The sequence below is a fragment of the Pollicipes pollicipes genome, unplaced genomic scaffold (assembly GCF_011947565.3).
Source record: "Pollicipes pollicipes isolate AB1234 unplaced genomic scaffold, Ppol_2.1 Scaffold_4219;HRSCAF=4965_pilon_pilon_pilon, whole genome shotgun sequence".
NCBI classification, from domain to species: domain Eukaryota; kingdom Metazoa; phylum Arthropoda; class Thecostraca; order Pollicipedomorpha; family Pollicipedidae; genus Pollicipes; species Pollicipes pollicipes.
In genome coordinates this window covers 7040698-7042521 of record NW_023596448.1, presented here as the reverse complement: position 1 = coordinate 7042521, position 1824 = coordinate 7040698, and the positions used below count along the sequence as shown (strand labels likewise).

The 1824-nt window shown below is 46.5% G+C and overlaps 1 protein-coding gene across 1 annotated transcript in view; it reads left to right on the top strand.

Moving 5' to 3' along the window:
• Positions 1-462: 462 nt before the first annotated feature.
• Positions 463-1824, top strand: part of LOC119095744 (uncharacterized) — a 7710-nt gene continuing 6348 nt past the window's right edge. The window contains exons 1-2 of the mRNA XM_037218596.1: positions 463-471; positions 784-994. Of these exons, the coding sequence (XP_037074491.1) occupies positions 463-471; positions 784-994 (220 nt within the window). The remainder of the gene's footprint in view (positions 472-783; positions 995-1824) is intronic.

Sequence of the window (1824 nt, the reverse complement as noted above, 5' to 3'; positions counted from 1 at the left end):
CCTAGAGGGGCAGCGTATTACGCTCAGCACTTTCCTGCCTGGAACGGACTGTGGTTGGAAACAAAAATATGTCCTCTAAATCGAGCAAAACATTGTCATCTCAAGAACAATTTTCCAGGCCCTCAAAGAGGCACAAGCGCCCAAACTTTCCACTTTTGCGGTGTATTTTCGGCCTTAGCGCTAAACGTTGTCATAATGGGAATACCACTGCGTGGCACTTGCCTTCCATTTGGCTCCTGTTCAGACAAAAACTCCGCATGATTATTGCAAGGTTAAATTATAACAACACAGGCGAAACAAATGCCCCGAATATTCCCCTGCTGTGATTTGTTTTCGGCCATATTGCTGTAACTTAAAACGTCTTTTCAGAACAATCTCTGCTTGGTATCCTCCTCCCATTGACCCAATTTAGGCCCAAGGCTACGCAATATTATTGCAGTCTAGAGCTAAAAATAACACATCATGAGACAGGTACTAACTGAATTAGACGGTTATGCCATAATATTTTAGATGCCTAACTCGAAGCGATTTTGGTTGGCCCAATCCATTAAATATTTGATGCCTGATGTGGAGTTTGGGGCGCCATAATTGTGCTTGGTCTATCATAAGCCTCATCCAAGGTACCAGCAACGATTTCGTCGTGACCAAAGTTCCTCGAGGTATGTGATTTTTGTACGCTAGGTATCCTCCATCGCACCTCCAATCGCATTTCAAGATGCCGACGATGCAGTGAGGTGACCCAGAATTGTTTACAAAACTATACACAGGCCTTCCCTATTTCAGGTATCGTGGGTGCGCAAGCGTGACCTGAAGATTCTGACGGTCGGCAAGTTCACCTACACGTCGGACCACAGGTTCACGGCCGTCCACGCTACTGGATCTGAGGAGTGGGTGCTGAAGATCACCAGCCCACGGAGGGAAGACTCGGGCGTGTACGAATGCCAGGTGTCTGTCGAGCCAAAGATCAGCCAGCCGTTTCGACTCGACGTGGTCGGTGAGATGAATGCTTTTCTTTATTTGGGTTTAGTTCTCTTACGAATATCCCCAATAACTCATCAATTCAGCAGCGTTCACAAAGGACCGCCCAACTGTTGCAATGACTGTATCCACGGACCTGAAGTACGTTTGCAAAACCATCCATTGCACTGGGTTTCAATTGTCAAACTTAATGAAGCGTGTATTAATTTGTTCCTCCTGGCTGCAATTTATTGCAGTGGTTCACACTGCGACAAAATCAATTTCAGACATAGGTACCAGTCAAGTCAATGATGAGTACCGCCGCTGTCAAAAACAAAACCAAAAATGCACCAAAGTACTTGCGTAGAGCTGTGGATGATGTGAAGGCCATTGAAAATAGATAAAACAGAGAGAGAGAGAGAGAGAGGAGAGAGAGAGAGAGAGGAGAGAGAGGAGAGAGAGAGAGAGAGAGAGAGAGAGAGAGAGAGAGAGAGAGAGAGAGAGAGAGAAGAGAGAGAGAGAAGAGAGAGAGAGAGAGAGAGAGAGAGAGCGAGAAGAGAGAGAGAGAGAGAGAGAGAGAGAGATGAGAGAGAGAGGAATAGAGAGAGAGAGAAGATAGAGAGAGAGAGAGAGAGAGAAGAAGAGAGAGAGAGAGAGAGAGAGAGAGGAGAGAGAGAGATAGAAGAGAGAGAGATAGAGAGAGAGAGGAGAGAGAGGAGAGGAGAGAGAGAAGAAGGAAGAGAGAGAGCGAGGAGAGAGAGAGAGAGAGAGAGAGAGCGAGAGAGAGAGAGAGAGAGAGAGAGAGTAGAAGAGAGAGAGAGAGAAGATGAGAGAGAGAGAGAGAGAGAAGAGGAGAGAGAGAGAGAG